Source organism: Salvelinus alpinus, chromosome 4 (assembly GCF_045679555.1).
Source record: "Salvelinus alpinus chromosome 4, SLU_Salpinus.1, whole genome shotgun sequence".
NCBI classification, from domain to species: domain Eukaryota; kingdom Metazoa; phylum Chordata; class Actinopteri; order Salmoniformes; family Salmonidae; genus Salvelinus; species Salvelinus alpinus.
The window spans coordinates 1,841,818-1,861,051 of record NC_092089.1 but is presented as its reverse complement, the minus strand read 5'-3'; the positions used below and the strand labels follow the sequence as shown (position 1 = coordinate 1,861,051).

The 19,234-nt window shown below is 43.4% G+C and overlaps 2 protein-coding genes and 2 non-coding genes across 7 annotated transcripts; 1 reads left to right on the top strand and 3 right to left on the bottom strand.

Moving 5' to 3' along the window:
- Nucleotides 1-3,710: 3,710 nt before the first annotated feature.
- LOC139572703 (small ribosomal subunit protein eS27-like) lies at nt 3,711-8,441 on the bottom strand. Of its 4 annotated transcripts, none has more exons than XR_011674461.1 (6): nt 8,283-8,421; nt 7,591-7,699; nt 6,830-6,940; nt 6,128-6,176; nt 5,881-5,987; nt 3,711-3,991 (listed from the first exon to the last, which is right to left on the bottom strand). XR_011674461.1 is itself a non-coding variant. In XM_071395401.1 (6 exons), the coding sequence occupies exons 1-5, from the start codon at nt 8,391-8,393 to the stop codon at nt 5,896-5,898; spliced, it is 504 nt and encodes a 167-aa protein (XP_071251502.1). In that variant the 5' UTR covers nt 8,394-8,421; the 3' UTR covers nt 3,711-3,991; nt 5,881-5,895. The 4 variants fall into 4 exon arrangements, 3 of the variants coding, with proteins under 3 accessions (XP_071251502.1, XP_071251503.1, XP_071251504.1); XM_071395401.1 differs by having other exon boundaries at nt 5,881-6,019; XM_071395402.1 differs by lacking the exon at nt 5,881-5,987.
- LOC139574890 (small nucleolar RNA SNORA13) lies at nt 6,619-6,757 on the bottom strand. Its single transcript, XR_011674848.1, has one exon. It is a non-coding gene; the product is annotated as a small nucleolar RNA SNORA13 (small nucleolar RNA).
- Nucleotides 7,046-7,186, bottom strand: LOC139574888 (small nucleolar RNA SNORA13). Its single transcript, XR_011674846.1, has one exon. It is a non-coding gene; the product is annotated as a small nucleolar RNA SNORA13 (small nucleolar RNA).
- Nucleotides 8,375-19,218, top strand: LOC139572702 (ras-related protein Rab-13). Its single transcript, XM_071395400.1, has 7 exons — nt 8,375-9,469; nt 10,303-10,363; nt 13,777-13,837; nt 14,120-14,197; nt 16,403-16,492; nt 16,775-16,840; nt 17,073-19,218. The coding sequence occupies exons 1-7, from the start codon at nt 9,346-9,348 to the stop codon at nt 17,190-17,192; spliced, it is 600 nt and encodes a 199-aa protein (XP_071251501.1). The 5' UTR covers nt 8,375-9,345; the 3' UTR covers nt 17,193-19,218.
- Nucleotides 19,219-19,234: the final 16 nt, after the last annotated feature.

Sequence of the window (19,234 nt, the reverse complement as noted above, 5' to 3'; positions counted from 1 at the left end):
CTAACCACACCACCACTACCTTATTCATAGGTAACTAACCACACCACCACTACCTTATTCATAGGTAACTAACCACACCACCACTACCTTGTTCATAGGTAACTAACCACACCACCACTACCTTATTCATAGGTAACTAACCACACCACCACTACCTTATTCATAGGTAACTAACCACACCACCACTACCTTGTTCATAGGTAACTAACCACACCACCACTACCTTATTCATAGGTAACTAACCACACCACCACAACCTTATTCATAGGTAACTATCTAACCACTCTTCACCACAACCTTGTTCATAGGTAACTAACCACACCACCACTACCTTATACATAGGTAACTAACCACAACACCACTACCTTATTCATAGGTAACTAACCACACCACCACTACCTTATTCATAGGTAACTAACCACACCACCACTACCTTATTCATAGGTAACTAACCACACCACCACTACCTTGTTCATAGGTAACTAACCACACCACCACTACCTTGTTCATAGGTAACTAACCACACCACCACTACCTTGTTCATAGGTAACTAACCACACCACCACTACCTTATTCATAGGTAACTAACCACACCACCACTACCTTATTCATAGGTAACTAACCACACCACCACTACCTTATTCATAGGTAACTAACCACACCACCATTACCTTATTCATAGGTAACTAACCACACCACCACTACCTTATTCATAGGTAACTAACCACACCACCACAACCTTATTCATAGGTAACTATCTAACCACTCTTCACCACAACCTTGTTCATAGGTAACTAACCACACCACCACTACCTTATACATAGGTAACTAACCACACCACCACTACCTTATTCATAGGTAACTAACCACACCACCACTACCTTATTCTTAGGTAACTAACCACACCACCACTACCTTATTCATAGGTAACTAACCACACCACCACTACCTTGTTCATAGGTAACTAACCACACCACCACTACCTTGTTCATAGGTAACTAACCACACCACCACTACCTTGTTCATAGGTAACTAACCACACCACCACTACCTTATTCATAGGTAACTAACCACACCACCACTACCTTATTCATAGGTAACTAACCACACCACCACTACCTTATTCATAGGTAACTAACCACACCACCATTACCTTATTCATAGGTAACTAACCACACCACCACTACCTTATTCATAGGTAACTAACCACACCACCACTAACTTGTTCATAGGTAACTAACCACACCACCACTACCTTATTCATAGGTAACTAACCACACCGCCACTACCTTGTTCATAGGTAACTAACCACACCACCCACTACCTTATTCATAGGTAACTAACCACACCACCACTACCTTATTCATAGGTAACTAACCACACCACCACTACCTTATTCATAGGTAACTAACCACACCACCACTACCTTATTCATAGGTAACTAACCACACCACCACTACCTTATTCATAGGTAACTAACCACACTACCTTATTCATAGGTAACTAACCACACTACCTTATTCATAGGTAACTAACCACACCACCACTACCTTGTTCATAGGTAACTAACCACACCACCACAACCTTATTCATAGGTAACTAACCACACCGCCACTACCTTGTTCATAGGTAACTAACCACACCACCCACTACCTTATTCATAGGTAACTAACCACACCACCACTACCTTATTCATAGGTAACTAACCACACCACCACTCCCTTGTTCATAGGTAACTAACCACACCACCACTACCTTGTTCATAGGTAACTAACCACACCACCATTACCTTATTCATAGGTAAATAACCACACCACCACTACCTTGTTCATAGGTAAATAACCACACCACCACTACCTTGTTCATAGGTAACTAACCACACCACCATTACCTTATTCATAGGTAAATAACCACACCACCACTACCTTGTTCATAGGTAACTAACCACACCACCACTACCTTGTTCATAGGTAACTAACCACACCACCACCACCTTATTTATAAGTAACTAACCTCTCAGTTGGTGGTGACTTACTCCCTACTCTAGTGACAGTCAACACTTCTGTATTTGTCAGTGTACAACTCCTGCATGCAGACGGTTCCTGTCCCGGTGGTCGGCCTGTACCCAAACACACGTCAGTACCAGTTACCTTCTACTATATTGGTGCATCAGGTAGCATAAATTTGTACGTTTTATATCGGCGGTAATTGTTCTCCAGTGGAATGCAGCAGTCTTAGGGAGGGTTGTGTCTAAGATGGTGTATGTTCTCCAGTGGAATGCAGCAGTCTTAGGGAGGGTTGTGTGTGTTCTCCAGTGGAATGCAGCAGTCTTAGGGAGGGTTGTGTCTAAGATGGTGTATGTTCTCCAGTGGAATGCAGCAGTCTTAGGGAGGGTTGTGTCTAAGATGGTGTGTGTTCTCCAGTGGAATGCAGCAGTTTTAGGGAGGGTTGTGTGTGTTCTCCAGTGGAATGCAGCAGTCTTAGGGAGGGTTGTGTCTAAGATGGTGTGTGTTCTCCAGTGGAATGCAGTAGTCTTAGGGAGGGTTGTGTGTGTTCTCCAGTGGAATGCAGCAGTCTTAGGGAGGGTTGTGTGTGTTCTCCAGTGGAATGCAGCAGTCTTAGGGAGGGTTGTGTATGTTCTCCAGTGGAATGCAGCAGTCTTAGGGAGGGTTGTGTGTGTTCTCCAGTGGAATGCAGCAGTCTTAGGGAGGGTTGTGTCTAAGATGGTGTGTGTTCTCCAGTGGAATGCAGCAGTCTTAGGGAGGGTTGTGTCTAAGATGGTGTGTGTTCTCCAGTGGAATGCAGCAGTTTTAGGGAGGGTTGTGTGTGTTCTCCAGTGGAATGCAGCAGTCTTAGGGAGGGTTGTGTCTAAGATGGTGTGTGTTCTCCAGTGGAATGCAGCAGTCTTAGGGAGGGTTGTGTGTGTTCTCCAGTGGAATGCAGCAGTCTTAGGGAGGGTTGTGTGTGTTCTCCAGTGGAATGCAGCAGTCTTAGGGAGGGTTGTGTATGTTCTCCAGTGGAATGCAGCAGTCTTAGGGAGGGTTGTGTGTGTTCTCCAGTGGAATGCAGCAGTCTTAGGGAGGGTTGTGTCTAAGATGGTGTGTGTTCTCCAGTGGAATGCAGCAGTCTTAGGGAGGGTTGTGTCTAAGATGGTGTGTGTTCTCCAGTGGAATGCAGCAGTCTTAGGGAGGGTTGTGTGTGTTCTCCAGTGGAATGCAGCAGGACGGTGCGTTTCTCTCCCTGGATCAGACCCTCGTCCCCAGACACAGAAAGGATCATCCGCAGACGCAACTGGCTCTGGAGCACACGGTGACACTAACAGCCCTGTGAATGATCCATGTTAAAACCTTCAACTAAACAATTTCCTGCCAAACGCCGTCAGTGTGTTGCATTGGTCCATTTAAGGCACAGGTGTCAAACTCATTCCAGAGGGACGAGTGTCTGCGGGGTCTCTACTCCCTTGTACTTGGTTGAATTAAGGTCACTGATTAGTAAGTTACTGTCCTCACCTGGTTGTCTAGGTCTTAATTGAAAGGGAAAATCCAGCAGACCCTAGGTCCTCCATGGAATGAGTGACAACCCTGATTAAAGAACAGTGGGTCTACTTGAACAGGGTCTCTAGAGAGTTGTTCAGGCATAGATCTAGGACCAGCTTACAATAGAGTCAAACATATTTGACACCTGGATCAAAGACTGACAAGTAAACTGGATTCTTTAATGAAAAAGCTAAACTTTATTAAGAAGTGAGAGAAAGACCAGTGGAGTGGTGTTACAGTGATGTCATCATGCCAGGGGACGTTCTCTCTCTACGTACACAAAGCAGAGCTCAACACCATCTTTCCTCTTCAGTTTCATCTCCACTTTTCCTCTCGTGTCGTCACTTCCTGAGCAGGGTCACTGTGGGGTCAATCCCGTCTCTCCTCCCTTGGGTCTCTCGTCCAACAAGCTCCATTGCTGAGAGTCTAGTGCTGTTTTCTCCTGAATGAGCATCCTGGGTGAAGGAGAAAGAGGAGTAGGTTATGGTCCCAGACAAATTTTACTTTTATATGGCAGGGAGATTGAGGAGATCAAACTACTATTGATAAGGCCAGACTGACAGACTAGCGGTTATTCAATCATTTCATCTAAACTGCACACACGTCTGCGTAGCCAGGCGCTAAAATAAACTTGGTTCTATTTTTGATGCTTGATGCACTGCAAGTCCCACCTCTCCCATCTCCTCATTGGTTTTTAGGAGCATATACCCACGTTGGTTATTGAAATATGAACTAAAGGTCCACACACCAGTCCAGTCGGTGATGGTAATGCACTTTAAAGTTGGTTGCCAACCGACAAAGTCCACAGAAGAAGACTACAGAAGGAGAGATTAATAGAAACTAACTAGGTTTCCCCTTTTATCTGTGGATTGTCGGAGTAGAGAACACACAATTGTGTGCAACTCAAAATTGGTCAATATTCTACAAAGATCCAGAAAGAAATGACCTTGTGCATTTCAGGTAAAATAACCCAATGTTTATCTACCAGGACAAATTAGCTCACAACAGCTAGCTAGCTAAATGTTTTGTTTCGACCTGAACAAAAATACAACCATTTCAAAGATATTACTGAAATACAGTTCATGAGGAAATCAGTCAATTTAAATAAACTCATTAGGCCCTAATCAATGGATTTCACATGACTGGGAATACAGATATGCATCTGTTGGTCTAAGATAACTTTAAAAAAAAAAATGGGTCTCAGGATCTCGTCATGTTATTTCTGTGCATTCAAATTGCCATTGATAAAATGCAATTGTATTCGTATCTTATTCCTGCCCATACCGTAACCCGGGGGCACTCTGTTCACAATGTTGACATCAGCAAACTGCTCACCCACACGACGCCATACAAGTGGTCTGCTGTTGTGAGGGCAATTGGATGTACTGCCAAATTCCTTAAAACGACGTTGGAGGCAGGTTATGGTAGAGAAACTTTAAATTCTCTGGCAACAGCTCTGGTGGATATTCCTGCAGTCAGCTTGCCAATTGCACACTCCCTCAACTCCAGACATCTGTGGCATTGTGTTGTCTGACAAAACTGCACATTTGAGTGGCCTTTTGTCCCCAGCACAAGGGGAACCTGTGTAATGATCATGCTGTTGAATTAGCTTCTTGATATACCACACCTGTCAGGTGGATTATCTTGGCAAAGGAGATATGCTCACTAACAGGGATATTGTATTTCAGCTCATGAAACCAACACATGTTGCGTTTATATCTTAGTATATTGTTGGTTCAGAGCTCGTTTTGATATTTCAATCTGCGCGTCTTGGATCGCGTCTGGTGTGGACATACAAAACCAACATGGTCCAGTCAGCATGTTATATGGACAGACATTCACTAGGAACTCACTGCATGCCAATATTGTCAATCATTAATACTAGGACAATATTGACCAACTGACTGGTGATCCAGGAAACGGTATATAGCACCGCTGTCACCAATTAAACAATACAGGGAATAGGTTCCACCTGGAAACAGCACAGATCATATAGTGAGAAATATGTTTAACGTCAAATCGCAATACACATCGTTTCAGCACTTTGAATAAAGATTCACCCATTTTGAATGTTGTGTTTTTGTGCATCTCTGGGTGATGTTCTATCAATTCCCTGGTCATTTCATGTGTATCTGAGCCATTGCCGCTCAAGCAGCCAGAAATTCAGGCCGGTATGATGTAGCACTGATAGGGTCTCACTACCCTGGAAGTTAATAGGAATGACTTTTAGATTGCAAAACAGTCTGTCATATATGTCAGATTTTAATACGGGCCGATGTCATAACACGAGAGGTTGTCTTCTCTCGAATGAGCCATTTATCATGTTTTTTTGCAATTTTCTTACATCGAAATGTGTAATTTAACAGAGGGTCAAACACATTCCTCCTGTGTCTGCTTCTTCATTGCATGGTGCTGCTGTGAATGTCAGACTCCACGATGAGGCACATCGATCTGCAGGTTGAAAATGGTGAGATTGTAGACACCTAAATTGATAGTGCAGTTTTAGGTGATTTCACACCTAACTAGCAACTTCATATGCTGTTATTGACTTTGGTGTTGTGTTGAGGTAAGTTTGCGAGCCAGCTACCTACCTAGCTAGCCTATAGAGCTTTGCATTGTGGATTTTGTAGTCGACTTGACCTGCAACAGATTTCCAAAATGATTTTTTACATGTTGCTACCAACCTTATCATAACAAAATGAAACATTTGTTCACAAAACATATTGCCCACAGTGTTATGTAGCACTGTAAATGATAGGAATGAGTGGTTTTGGGTGGAATTTTCCTCTAAGTATTGTTATGATAATATTGTGAGGTCCCTGGCCATTCCTAGCCCTACAAACACTGCCAACCTGAGCTGTGGTGAACACAAACCAAGCCAGCTGAGCTGGTCAAGGGTCATGCTTCAATGGGGGCAACTGAAAAGCAATACATTAAATTATTTGGGTCATGGTCAGTAAATGTGGTCACTACATTTACAACTGGATAACAAAAAGGAGTTTAATTTGACACCTCATGGCATGATCCTAGAGAGTGGCAGGTCAGACTATTACAACTAGAAATTTATTATTTCTGTATACTAGTGTGTTCTTGCAGTTGCAGTTATTGAAAGGAATCAGTGGAGACTCCTTCCAAACAAAAGACAGCCAACAAGGTTACTGTATGCCTTGGTTGACACCTCATTCACTCTGGAGACAATGAATGGGCAACACATAAAGGCATCAATTATGTCCAACAGTATTTTTCCATCCTGGACACTGTGTGGAAGGCTCGGAGTGTGTGTAATATAGTACCTTCTGTGAGGCGTGCTTTACCCCCTGTAGGTTGACACAGGACTGTGGAGCATCCGACACACAGGACGACTGTCTGGGCGTGACTGAACACTGTCGTGATCTTATAGCATCCTGTAGAGAACAGTTCAGACAAATTAACATTCACCTCAATGTCCTGAACGAGACATACTCGTGTTTTCAGTCCCAACAAATCACACACACAAATGATGTTCTAATTACTGTTGTGTTCTTGCAGTTGCAGTTATTGAAAGGAATCAGTGGAGACTCCTTTCCAAAAAAAGACAACCACATGGTTACTGTATGCCTTGGTTGACACCTCATTCACTCTGGAGACAATGAATGGGCAACACAAAGGCAAGTCACTACACATCCCTCTAGAAACAAGTCAGTCTCAGTAATCAATAACTACCAGACTAGATTTACATTTAAGTCATCTATCTGACAACTTATAGAAGAGCGCATTCATTTTGTACTGTTCCCCTGTGGGAATCAAACCCACAACCCTGGCGTTGAGTTTCCATTGGCCATGCAAACTCTCCCTTTGGTGGACTGACCAGTTTTACTGAAGACAGGCAAACCAATGACCTGTCAGTTGAATATGGGACCACATCCCTAGATACTAAACCATGGTCAGTTTAGTTAACTGACTACTTAAAAAAAAAATACGTTAAGAACACATTCTTATTTACAATAACGGCTGCGTTTGGTGTGAGCTGAGCCGGGGAGTCACTTCTAGCTAAGCTACAGGGAGACACACTAACCTGGACATTTGACATCCATAAAATACGAGTTAGGGCTCTGTACAAGACGCTTCTTCTTGTGACTCCTCTTCTCCTCCTCGGAGGTTGGTTGCAACAGGTCCTTTGCGAGCTGAAAGAGAAACCAGAGGGTGGCCATCTTAGAAAATGCAGATGGGAAAGTCCATTTGATAATCTAGCTAGCTAACAAGTTAAAACAATGTCCATACAGGAAACGTGTACATAAGTTAGTATAATCAAAAACATTTGACATAAATGTTCGTTGGGTGAACGCCTGGCTAGTACTGGCTAGCCTACGCTTTTTAACGTTAGCTTGTTTAGCTAAAGCCTCCGTACGTCCACTATCAAACATAAGTCAAGGAATGCGCATATCTAGTCAAACTGCATCGTGTACAAGCGCTGTCAAATGCTTAGAAACAATCACTAAACATCAAACTAGTTAACTAGCTAGTTACATGTCAGTCCATGCTTTCTATTGCATGTACGCCGCCATATTGCGTCAATTCAGCAGACCACAGCACGCGCTTGGCACGCGGTTTAAGATTGTTCTAGCTATCCATTGGTTGAATAATCCCGAATATAAATAAATCTGAATATTTGCAAAGTTCTAATACGTCGATGGATCTGGTCATGTCCCGCTCAAACAAAATTCCCAAGGCTGAAGCAAGGGTTATATTGCCTGTGTGCGCACTTACTGGCATGTTGGCGAGTTTGTAGCCGTTGCCGAAAAGAAGGATCAACCGGAAGTTGACAGTTAATAAATGAACGGGGCCGAGGAGCAGGGGCCGGAAGTGTTTTGTCGCCATTACGTGTCAAGGAGGCGAGGCAAAGGAGGCCATGTTTGTGAGGTCAACTCTTTCTTCCAAATCACACAGGTCTACACACAGGTTTTGTTCAGCGCCATGTATAACTAGCCTTACTGGCACATTTGATTTTGTTAGATTTCTCTCGCAGTGTGAGGGAGAGACCACTTAATTTTTAATAGAGACATTCAATTTTGTATTTCTCATCCACCTCATCTTTTCATTTAATTGTCAGTCAAACCGTGTTTGTTACTCGTTGTTTTATCCACGAAAAATAAATATGGTACTAAGGATACACGTATACAGAGATATTATGACATATTTCAGTACATGGGGCTGAGCGCCCATATGGTCGAGCGCCCTCTGCTGTCTATAAGCAGTCTCGGCCATTCCTGCTGTCCCATTTCAGTCTGTTCCCTCCACTGTAATAACTGAACCTCTCCCTCGACGTAATCCTACGTGAATTTCGGCAGGAGAAAGTTTTTGGGCGAAAACGTAGCCCTGTCTGTGGAATGGATGTATGTTAATCGGCCTTTGGAAGAAAATAACTTGACATTTTGGCTTGATAAATGGATTTTAACAAAGCTTTGTGGCGCTGTAGTTTTGTATAGCCCATTGAAGTGCAGAAGCGTTTGTTCCAACTTTCGTTTTTAACTTGTGGCGTTCTGTTTTATTTTTCTCGGACCAAAAGAGACATTGGGGGAGAACCGTATTTACCGGTGACAGTTTTCAAGGGAAAGGGAAAACAAGCGGATTTTATGCTAAAGAAAAGCAGAAACTCCCCAGGAGAAATGAGAGTGTAATTTTGACCTTTGTGTATGTTGAGCAATACTTTTTAAGGCATTTGTTAACCTCTTAAACGTTACAAATAAGTGTAAGAAGAACATTGGAAAGTGTACTAGTTTTGTAAAAGGTCATCGTTTCTGATCATTCACCAAAACCTTTGAAAAACATTATGGCGAAGAAGTACGACTTCCTTTTCAAATTATTACTCATCGGAGATAGTGGAGTGGGGAAAACATGTCTGATTATTCGATTTGCTGAGGACAACTTCAACTCAACCTACATATCAACTATCGGTATGTATCCTAGTTCTACGAAATCCCATTTAATCGGTTATAGCCTAATCGGCCCAAAAATATTCAGCAACCCTTTAAATTCGTCATTGCTGATATTGGCACCATTCTGTCAGCTAACACATAATGCCAAGTTCTTATCACTTTCACCACGCAGTTATCTCACGTTTCCAGTTCTGCTGTGTTCATGTCTCTACACGTCTCTATCACTGTCTTCCTATATCTCAATCTGATATCCCTATTGTAGTTCACCTACATTGTTGCTGTGCTGCTGTTGTTTCTATATCTTCTCCATATCCCCCTCTCCCCTCCCTCACTTTACCCAGAGGGTCCACCCACCCCCATTCCTCCTATCTCCTATCTCTTTTCAGTCTTATTATCAGAAAAATGGTTGTCCTCCCTTGGAATTCACAGTTTAAGACTTCCATCTTCTCTGTCCTCTCTCTCTGTCCTCTCTCTCTCTCTCTCTCTGCCATCCCTCTCTTTCTCTGACCGTCCCTGTCCTGCAGGAAACCCAGACAATAACAAACCCAGAGACTGTGTGTGTGTGTGTGTGTGTGTGTGTGTGTGTGTGTGTGTGTGTGTGTGTGTGTGTGTGTGTGTGTGTGTGGCAGAATGGGGCAGACAGACTTTACTAGCTAGCCAGACTTTACTATCCCAGTGAAGGTTTGATGAATTGGGAATGCCTGTCTCACCCTCCATGCATGTCAAAATGGTTTAATTGGCATGACCTATATTTGCTGCAATGTGTCTGGGAATTTAACTCATTGTCTTCCCTCCCTTCCTGTCGACCTCCTCCCTCCCCTCTCTCTGTCATCCGCCCATCCTTTCTTCAGGCATCGACTTTAAAGTAAAGACGATAGACGTGGAGGGAAAGAAAGTCAAACTGCAAGTCTGGTAAGAGAAGAGGATCCAGGCAAAGAAAGAATGAAAGGTCCATTTAGGACTACTGTTTGCTGCTCTCTAAGAGGGATGACGGTTATGGGACCGACACACAGATTTTATTCAACTCCTCGTGTGTTCTGGACGTGTGTCTACTTCTCTTTCTCAGAGGAAAGAGGAACCTCCCTTTTTACCAAAACAACCAACTGTTTATGTTGGTTTTCTGTCCAAATGTCACTCAAAGGGTCACCACTCACTGATTGTAGTACAAGACCTTAGGAATGCAAGATTTAGATTTTATTCGTCTTGTTAGACTAAAGGCATGCAACCCAGTATGCAATAGCTGCAATATACACTACAAATCAAAATCTAATCAAATTGTATTTGTCACATGCGCCAAATAAAACAGGTGTAGCCCTTACCGTGAAATGCTTACTTACAAGCCCTTAACCAACAATGCAGTTCAAGAAATGTAGGGGGACAATGTAATAGTCCGGGTGGCCATTTGATTAGTTGTTCAGCAGTCTTATGGCTTGGGGGTAGAAGCTGTTAAGGAGCCTTTTGTTCCTAGACTTGGCTCTCCGGTACCGCTTGCCTTGCGGTAGCAGAGAGAACAGTCTATGACTTGGGTGACTGGAGTTGTTGACAATTTTTTGGGCCTTCCTTTGACACATCTAGTATATAGGTCCTGGATGTCAGGAAGCTTGGCCCCAGTGATGTACTGGGCTGTACACACTACCATTTGTAGTGCCTTACGGTCAGATCCATACCAGGCACTGATGTAACTGGTCAGGATGCTCTTGATTTTTTTATTTTACCTTTATTTAACTAGGCAAGTCAGTTAAGAACAAATTCTTATTTTCAATGACGGCCTAGGAACAGTGGGTTAACTGCCTTGTTCAGGGGCAGAACGACAGATTTTTACCATGTCAGCTCGGGGATTCGATCTTGCAACCTTTCAGTTACAAGTCCAATGCTCTAACCACTAGGCTACTTGCCACCCGATGGTGCAGCTATAGAACTTATTGAGGATCTGGGGACCCATGCCGAAAAGGTGTTGTCGTGCCCCTTTCACAACTGTCTTGGTGATGTGGACACCAAGGAACTTGAAACTCTCGACCCGCTCCACTTCAGTCCCGTCGATGTTATTGGGGGCCTGTTCGGCCTTCCTTTTCCTATAGTCCACGATCAGCTCCTTTGTCTTGCTCACATTGAGAGAGAGAGGTTGTTGTTCTGGCACCACACTGCCACGTCTCTGAACTCCTCCATATAGGTTGTCTCATTGTTGTCGGTGATCAGGCCTACCACTGTTGTGTCGTCAGCAAACTTAATGATGGCGTTGGAGTCGTGCTTGGCCACGCAGTCGTGGGTGAACAGGGAGTACAGGAGGGGACTCAACATGCACACCTGAGGGGCCCCAGTGTTGCGAATCAACATGGCAGATGTGTTGTTGCCTACCCTTACCACCTGGGTAAACCAGTCAAGTTCTAACACACCAATCTCGACAAACCATTTTTGTATGGACCTGGCTTTGTGCACGGGGGCTTTGTTATGCTGAAACAGGAAAGGGCCTTCCCCAAACTGTTGCCACAAAGTTGGAAGCACAGAATCGTCCAGAATGTCATTGTATGTTGTAGTGTTAAGATTTCCCTTCACTGGAACTAAGGGGCCTAACCCGAACCATGAAAAACATCCCCAGACCATTATTCCTCCTCCACCAAACTGTACAGTTGGCACTATGCATTGGGGCAGGTGGCGTTCTCCTGGCATCAGCCAAACCCAGATTTGTCGGTCGGACTGCCAGATGGTGAAGCGTGATTCATTATTCCAGAGAACATGTTTCTACTGCTCCAGAGTCCAATGGCAGCGAGCTTTACACCACTCTAGCTGACGCTTGGCATTGCGAATGGAGATCTTAGGCTTGTGTGAGGCTGTTCGGCCATGGAAACCCATTTCATCAAGCTCCCGATGAACACTTCTTATGCAGAGGCAGTTTGGAACTTGGTAGTGAGTGTTACAACAGACAATTTTTACACGGTACGTGCTTCAGCACTCAGCAGTCCCGTTCTGTGAGCTTTTGTGGCCTACCACTTCACGGCTGAGCCGTTGTTGCTCCTAGACGTTTCCACTTCACAATAACAGCACTTACAGTTGACTTGGGCAGCTCTAGCACGAACTGACTTGTTGGAAAGGTTGCATCCTATGACGGTGCCACATTCAAAGTCACTGAGCTCTTCAGTAAGGCCATTCTACTGCCAATGTTTATCGATGGAGATTGCATGGCGGTGTGCTCGATTTTTATACACCTGTCAGCAATGGGTGTGGCTGAAATAGCCGAACCCACTAATTTTAGAAGAGTTTTTTATATATAGTGTATATCTGGCATATGTCACTGAGTACACTGAGATATTGACTGGCAAGGCCTTTGGTGTAGGCTATGACTTCACCTATGTTTTATCTGTCAGTGAATGCCAGTGAGTTATCAGAAAGCCAGACATGAAGTCTGAATCAGCCGTAAAGAGTTTATTGAACTGGCATAAAACATACGTCTCATCTCTGTGGATTCCACACCCCTGGTAGAAGTTGTCCTTTGATACAGGATCAGGTTAACCTCCCCAAATCCTGACTTGAGCCATTAGGGGGGGATATGCCATACTGACCATCACAGGAGGCTGCTGAGGGGAGAATGGCATGAACGGAGTAAAGTGAAGGGCACCAAACACCTGGAAACCATGTGTTTGATGTATTTGTTACCATTCCACTTATTCCGCTCCAGTCATTAGAACGAGCCTGTTCTCCCCAATTTAAGGTGCCACCAACCTCCTTTGCTGACCATAGCTCAGTGTGTAGGTGGGGAACTTCTACGTTCTGTGCTGTGAGAACATTAGTGTGACCATAGCGTAATGTTTTTGCAGAAGCGTGGATAAATGATGTGCTGGACACACGTGTGTAAAGGCTGTATTACTCTGGATATGTATGTGTAATCAGTGTACTCTTTGAATTGGGTGCTGCATTAGAAAAACAGGAAATGTGTAGAGAAAGAACAGCTGCCAACACAGACAAATCTGCAGTAGTTTCAGTGCTTACTACAGATGTAGGATCTTAATTTAATCACGCTTTTGTTGATGAGAATCTTCCTGCAAAGCATCAAATGTAGTGTATTTGATTTTTAAAACGGGTTCTAAAATGTGTAATTTCCACTTTGAAATTTCAGACTTGATTTACCCTTATGGAAAATGTATCAACCCTTACAAAAATGTCCATTAATTATAATCCACATAATAATTCACATTTCCTGTTGCTGCAGGATTATTTTCCTGTCGTAGCAAACTGGCTCAAATTAAGATCCTACATCTGTACTCCAGGGTGTTCAAAGAGCTACTTTTTGAAGAAGGTGAAACATTTCCCCTAATGTATTCTGTTTTCAGGGACACAGCAGGGCAGGAGAGGTTTAAGACCATCACTACAGCCTACTACAGAGGAGCTATGGTGAGTCTCTCAACTCTCTCTCAATCAGATCACAAGTGATTTAATCATCTACACCTGTCTAAAACTGTGACCACAATCAGAATGTGGACAAGATCAGGACAAAAGGGGCATCTTAGCACCAGGCATAAACGGGCCTTCTCTCTCTTCACCTTTGTAGATATGAGAGAATATTATGGGTGTAAGATTATGACTGAAACTATTAGTATCATATTTCTTACATCCATCAGGTTGATTTAGAATTGTTTTATTTTTGTCTGACTCGTGTCTCCCGTGATCTCTCAGGGCATCATCCTGGTGTATGACATCACAGATGAGAAGTCCTACGAGAACATTCAGAACTGGATGAAGAGCATCAAGGAGGTGACAGGGAAACAGACTGACTGTTGACAGGGTAACAGACTGACTGTTGACAGGGAAACAGCCTGACTGTTGACAGGGAAACAGACTGACTGTTGACAGGGAAACAGATTGACTGTTGACAGGGAAACAGATTGACTGTTGACAGATAAACACAAAGCCTGACTGTTGACAGGTAAACACAAAGCCTGACTGTTGACAGGTAAACACAAAGCCTGACTGTTGACAGGTGAACACAAGACTGACTGTTGAAAGGTAAACACAAGACTGACTGTTGACAGGGGAACACAAAGACTGACTGTTGACAGGGAAACACAAAGACTGACTGTTGACATGGGAACACAAAGACGGACTGTTGACAGGTAAACACAAAGACGGACTGTTGACAGGGAAACACAAAGACGGACTGTTGACAGGGAAACACAAAGACGGACTGTTGACAGGGAAACACAAAGACGGACTGTTGACAGGGAAACACAAAGACGGACTGTTGACAGGTAAACACAAAGACGGACTGTTGACAGGTAAAAACAAAGACGGACTGTTGACAGGGTCACAAAGACTGACTGTTGACAGGTAAACACAAAGACGGACTGTTGACAGGTAAACACAAAGACGGACTGTTGACAGGGAAACACAAAGACGGACTGTTGACAGGGAAACACAAAGACGGACTGTTGACAGGGAAACACAAAGACGGACTGTTGACAGGTAAACACAAAGACGGACTGTTGACAGGTAAACACAAAGACGGACTGTTGACAGGGTCACAAAGACTGACTGTTGACAGGTAAACACAAAGACGGACTGTTGACAGGTAAAAACAAAGACGGACTGTTGACAGGGTCACAAAGACTGACTGTTGACAGGTCAACACAAAGACGGACTGTTGACAGGTCAACACAAAGACGGACTGTTGACAGGTAAACACAAAGACGGACTGTTGACAGGGTCACAAAGACGGACTGTTGACAGGTAAACACAAAGACGGACTGTTGACAGGTAAACACAAAGACGGACTGTTGACAGGGTCACAAAGACGGACTGTTGACAGGTCAACACAAAGACGGACTGTTGACAGGTAAACACAAAGACGGACTGTTGACAGGGTCACAAAGACGGACTGTTGACAGGTAAACACAAAGACGGACTGTTGACAGGGTCACAAAGACGGACTGTTGACAGGTAAACACAAAGACGGACTGTTGACAGGTAAAAACAAAGACGGACTGTTGACAGGGTCACAAAGACGGACTGTTGACAGGTAAACACAAAGACGGACTGTTGACAGGTAAAAAAACAAAGACGGACTGTTGACAGGGTCACAAAGACTGACTGTTGACAGGTCAACACAAAGACGGACTGTTGACAGGTCAACACAAAGACGGACTGTTGACAGGTAAACACAAAGACGGACTGTTGACAGGGTCACAAAGACTGACTGTTGACAGGGAAACACAAAGACGGACTGTTGACAGGTAAACACAAAGACGGACTGTTGACAGGTAAAAACAAAGACGGACTGTTGACAGGGTCACAAAGCCTGACTGTTGACAGGGAAACACAAAGCCTGACTGTTGACAGGGTGACACAAAGACTGACTGTTGACAGGAAAAAACACAAAGACTGACTGTTGACAGGGAAATACGACAGACTGACTGTTGACAGGGAAATACGACAGACTGACTGTTGACAGGGAAACACGACAGACTGACTGGTGACAGGGAAACACAAGACAGACTGTTGTGAAAGAGGGAAGGGACAAGACATGACACAGGCCAGAAAGAAACTGAGGGCAGCATTTTCTCAGACCTCTAGGAAGGATTTGAAACAATAAAATGAGACATGAGCAACATCTATAAACCACAATAACAAGGGTTACATTGAGACTAGATGTTAGTCTGTTTTCTAAGGGGGCGCCTTTAGTGAATAACGGGGCATACAACTGCACTCCCAAAAACATGTTTACATTTGTTTAATTTGGTTTGCATAGTTAACAAAGATAACAGTTCAAAGTGAACATTTTCAAATTAGTTCATGATTTCCCATCTGAACCAAGAGTTAGACGTGGCTCCAATTTAGAGCTGAATTAAAGCCTATCCTAGAGGGTGCTTGGGGAGGCAGAACTAAGGGCAGAAGTTGAGGGATACGTCATTGAAATATAAAATGGATGTGATGGATGCCAACTCCCTATCTTTTATCCCCCAGAATGCATCAGCGGGGGTCAGCCGGATGTTGCTAGCTAACAAGTGTGACATTGAGGCCAAGAGGAAGGTATCCAAGGAAACGGGGGAAAAGGTGAGCCTCTACAATTTTTATGATCATTGTTTTGATTATGAAGTGTTTTCTTTCAATGATATTGACACTGATGTGCAGATGTTAGTGATGGATGAATGGATGTGTGGATCATTGAGGGATAAGAGCTCCGACTTTTCAACCTGAAGATCACTGACGTCATGATTTGACCTCGTATTTTTCTGAGTTCCCAGTTGTTTTGAACGTGGCATAAACTCTGCTGATTAGGAGAGGGAAGTGACATCATATCCTGCTGTAATCACACTTGCGTTCTGTTGTTGACAGCTGGCAAAGGATCATGGGATCAGATTCTTTGAGACCAGTGCAAAGGCCAGCATCAATGTTGATGAGGTGAGATAAATATGTTATTTTATATGTTATATTTATGTCCTTTATTCAATCACAGAGTCTGTCTTTATCTGGTCCTTTAGTATGCATTTCACATGGGGAATATGGGTGATATGTTGTCCTTTTCATACAGGTTACATGTGCCACATACCCTAATAATCCCCATACCCCCTCTCGCCTACTGTTACCCTTTCTCTGCCTCTCTCTCCCTCTACCTCTTTCTGCCTCTCTGTAGTCTTTTATGGCTTTGGCTCGAGATATTCTACTGAAGTCCAGCAAGAAGCCGGGCCCCACAGGTCGCGAGGTCAAAATCACCAACGCTGAGAAGAAATCCTCCAAATGTCTCCTACTGTAGAGGCAGAGCTGGCCTGTCCTGGCTGACTCTTCGTTACCTGAGGGAACTATCACATATAGGAACAATATTATTGCAAAGGAAAGGGTTTCAAAGGCGCAATCCACAAGTTCTCTGTCCCCTGTGGCAACAAGATCAATTTCAAACACTATTGACTTGAGAAAAAATATAAATGTTTTCATTTACTACCCCCTCCCCTTTAAAAAGTGCTGACTACACTTTTTTTTTTACCAGAAAGCGAATTTATGGATTGCACTTTTAATGACCATGTAACTATGTTGAGGTGGTCCAAGGGCATTTTACACAGGAATATCCAGTGGTTTGTTTAAAGAATAGGATGAACACCACCTTGATTTCACCCAAAACATGTTTTGTATCAACTGTCTTCAATCTCCTGCAATGGCTTTGTTGTCATGGTGACTGACTGATTGACAGCCATGGTATGTTTACACTCCACCAGAGCCATACAGAATTAAGGAAAATATCTTCCATGTTGGCTCCACATGTTTCACAACATTCCAATATGGATTCCTTCTACAATGATCTGTTGAACTAGATTTTTTGGAACCAACATGGTGGTCGATCAAATTCTAAATCCCAAACTGAGTTTGCTGAACTCTGTAATCCCATGGCTCTGGTGCACAGCTCCTTAATAGAACAAGAGTCTGCTGTGTTTCATCCTATCTCTCTATTTCATAGGGATTCTTTTTCCTTGATTAACCAGGAACATTAACAAGTGACCTTTCAGTGAAACTGCCAATCACATTCTTGCTTTTTGATTGAACAGTTGATGAAACAGTTGATTGTCTCGAGAGTGTAATCACTAGGTTTCTCATATCTAAATGAGTTCCTGATGGAGAGACAAGGTCAAAAACCAGCAGATATTACTGTAACATTAAAGGTAACTACTACCATAATGGCGAGCCTAGAGGACCTGAGTTGTGCACCGCTGCCATAGAATCACTTTTCAGTGTCATGGCCAAAGAATTAGAATTAGGACAACACGCAGACATTCCTTTCCATTTGTTTTATTTCTATGTTTATAGCAGCTCGTAGCTGTTTAGGAGGAGCACAGGGGGCATTCTAGAGAGTGACGGGAGTTTAGATCTATATGCTGTAACTATGGTGATGGTACATTATGCTCTTAAAGGGATAGTTCACCCTGAATTGTAATTTTGCCTGTGTTTTCCACTCTAGGTAAAGATGAGTGATCTGGGTTGTGCCTGTTGTAAACTATTCTTCTACTACATAAAGTGTGGTACATGGATGGACTGAGGATGTGGAAGAGGGAGACAGAGAAGTGCAATATGAGAGGAGTGGAGTGATGAGCCAATGAGATGGATAGATGAAGCAAGGGAACAAAAACAGATGAGTAAAGCAAGTGTCATAGAGACAGGGATGGAATGATGCTGATGAGAGTTGGACATAGAGGGATGAGATGTTCTCTTTTTTGCTGATAGACTTACTGACCCTTTCTGATCTGATAGACAAACTGACCTTTTATCTGATGCACCTGTTCAACAGCTTTGGGGAAAAGAACCACCCTTCCTTCCTCTTTCAGACAGACCAGGGCCCTGGTCCAATGCACCCTGGAGGTAATCACTGATGTACTACTGGATAGATTTGCAAATATATCTCTCCATATATCATATACTGTACTGTGATTGGACAAGACTTCCACCTCGATACTCTCACCAATCCAAACGTGTCAGATCAGTGATTACTCTGAAGGAAGAAATGATGTCGCTTCCCATGCCAGACACTACATAATCATTACTGTGCCAGCAAGCTTCTCTGTCTATGGGTTCATTTCAATTCTCTAAAGTGTCTTCTGGGAAGAAGCTACTCCAGACTATTGAGATGATGCACCCTGTGTGTTTTTACTCTGATATCTCACCTTTCCTCTTTTCCTTCACACACATTTTCACCCTATCGACCATTCCATGTCTGATCAATTATCTTATGACCAATGTATACCATTTGACACACGCGCTGCTTAGCCTATTCAATAAAAGACTGTCAAAAAGAACCCTTCTATTTTGTAG

Excerpts from the sequence above, each read along its gene's own strand:
- LOC139572702 (XM_071395400.1), top strand. The coding sequence starts at position 9,346 with ATGGCGAAGAAGTACGACTTCCTTTTCAAATTATTACTCATCGGAGAT. Across the intron at positions 9,470-10,302 it reads AACCTACATATCAACTATCG|GCATCGACTTTAAAGTAAAG; the intron begins GTATGTATCCTA and ends TCCTTTCTTCAG. Across the intron at positions 16,493-16,774 it reads CCAAGGAAACGGGGGAAAAG|CTGGCAAAGGATCATGGGAT; the intron begins GTGAGCCTCTAC and ends TGTTGTTGACAG.
- LOC139572703 (XM_071395401.1), bottom strand. The coding sequence starts at position 8,393 with ATGGCGACAAAACACTTCCGGCCCCTGCTCCTCGGCCCCGTTCATTTA. Across the intron at positions 6,177-6,829 it reads TAAAGCACGCCTCACAGAAG|GTCAAGTCGACTACAAAATC; the intron begins GTACTATATTAC and ends AATCTGTTGCAG. Across the intron at positions 6,020-6,127 it reads AAGCTCTATAGGCTAGCTAG|GTGTCTACAATCTCACCATT; the intron begins GTAGGTAGCTGG and ends CTATCAATTTAG.